Source organism: Loxodonta africana, chromosome 22 (genome assembly GCF_030014295.1).
Source record: "Loxodonta africana isolate mLoxAfr1 chromosome 22, mLoxAfr1.hap2, whole genome shotgun sequence".
NCBI classification, from domain to species: Eukaryota; Metazoa; Chordata; class Mammalia; order Proboscidea; family Elephantidae; genus Loxodonta; species Loxodonta africana.
In genome coordinates this window covers 2,039,760-2,041,194 of record NC_087363.1, presented here as the reverse complement: position 1 = coordinate 2,041,194, position 1,435 = coordinate 2,039,760, and the positions used below count along the sequence as shown (strand labels likewise).

General features: G+C 41.5%; 1 protein-coding gene across 1 annotated transcript; it reads left to right on the top strand.

Moving 5' to 3' along the window:
• The first annotated feature begins 405 nt into the window (after nucleotides 1-405).
• On the top strand, nucleotides 406-1,188 carry LOC135228517 (olfactory receptor 4C11-like). Its single transcript, XM_064275160.1, has one exon. The coding sequence runs from the start codon at nucleotides 406-408 to the stop codon at nucleotides 1,186-1,188; it is 783 nt and encodes a 260-aa protein (XP_064131230.1).
• Nucleotides 1,189-1,435: the final 247 nt, after the last annotated feature.

The window sequence follows — 1,435 nt, the reverse complement described above, 5'->3', positions numbered from 1 at the left end:
TTTGGAAGGTCTGATGAGCCTTGTTTAGCATCGTTCTAACACACAAGCCTCACTGACAAATGGGTAGTGGCTGCCCCTATGGTGCATTGGCTGGAATGAACTGGGTCTCCCATACTGAAGGCGAGAATTCTACACTGAACCCCCACAGAATTAGAACTATAAAGTTGTAGTTCAGAGTCCAAGTCCACTGCTATTGCCATGTCACCAATTAAATACTTTTCTTTGCAGATAAACCATATCTCAGCTGCATTCTTTTTACATCAACTGTAACCATGGAGCTGAACAGCAGTGTGACTGAATTCATTCTGTTTTGGGTTAACACAGGATGTTCTGAACAAGAAAATAGTGTTTGTGGTCTTCTTGTTTCTCCACCTTGCAACTCTGCTGGTGAACTTATTTATTGTGATGACCATCAGATACAGTCAGATGTTAGGGGGCCCCATGTACTTCTTCCTTTTCTACTTGTCCTTTGCTGATGCCTGCTACTCAACAACCACAGCTCCCAGGTTGATTATAGATGCTATATCTAAGAAGAAAATCATCTCCTACAATGAGTGCATGACTCAGATTTTTGCCGCCCATTTTTTGGGGTGCATGGAGATCTTTGTGCTCATACTCATGTCCTTTGATTGTTATGTGGCCATTTGCAAACCCCTGCGATATACAACCGTCATGAGCCAGCGTGTCTGTGGTGCATTGCTGAATCTGGCTTGGGTGGGATCTTGCATCCATTCATTATTACAGGTTTTCTTGGTCTTGAAATTACCCTTCTGTGGCCCCAATGTTATTGACCACTGTTTCTGTGATGTACAGCCTTTGTTGAAACTTGCCTGCATGGATACTTATGTCATAAACCCACTCATGGTGTTTAATAGTGGGGCCATATGCATGGAGAGTTTCATAATCCTGATCATCTCCTATGTTTTCATCTTATGCTCTCTGAGTAACAAGAGTGCAGAAGGAAGAAAGAAAGCCCTCTCTACCTGCACCTTTCACATTACCGTTGTCCTCTTATTCTTTCTTCCATGTATATTCACATATACTTGCCCTCCAATCACTTTTCCAGTGGACAAGATGGTGGCTGTGTTTTACACTATGGGGACACCCTTGCTTAACCCTCTGATATACTCTCTGAGGAACAGAGGCATAAAAAATTCCATAAGAAAGTTGTGGTGCAACAAACGATGACTTGAGATGGCAAAGAATAGAAGATTTCAACTGTTAATTCTCTAAAAATTTAAATGAAATCAGATTGACAGAGAAGAGAAAATAGGGTTCTCTCCCAGAAATATGTTTGGGGACATTGTTGCATGAGCACAGACTCTGTTTTCTTTTTTTTGAACCAATGTCCCATAAAGTAACAGAACATAAAATACAGTAATATTTGTGAGAACAAAAGCCCACTCCCCACTTATGCTCTCTGAGGTTGCTACCC

Bases quoted from the DNA above. Each gene is read 5' to 3' on its own strand.
- LOC135228517 (XM_064275160.1), top strand. From the start codon at position 406: ATGACCATCAGATACAGTCAGATGTTAGGGGGCCCCATGTACTTCTTC.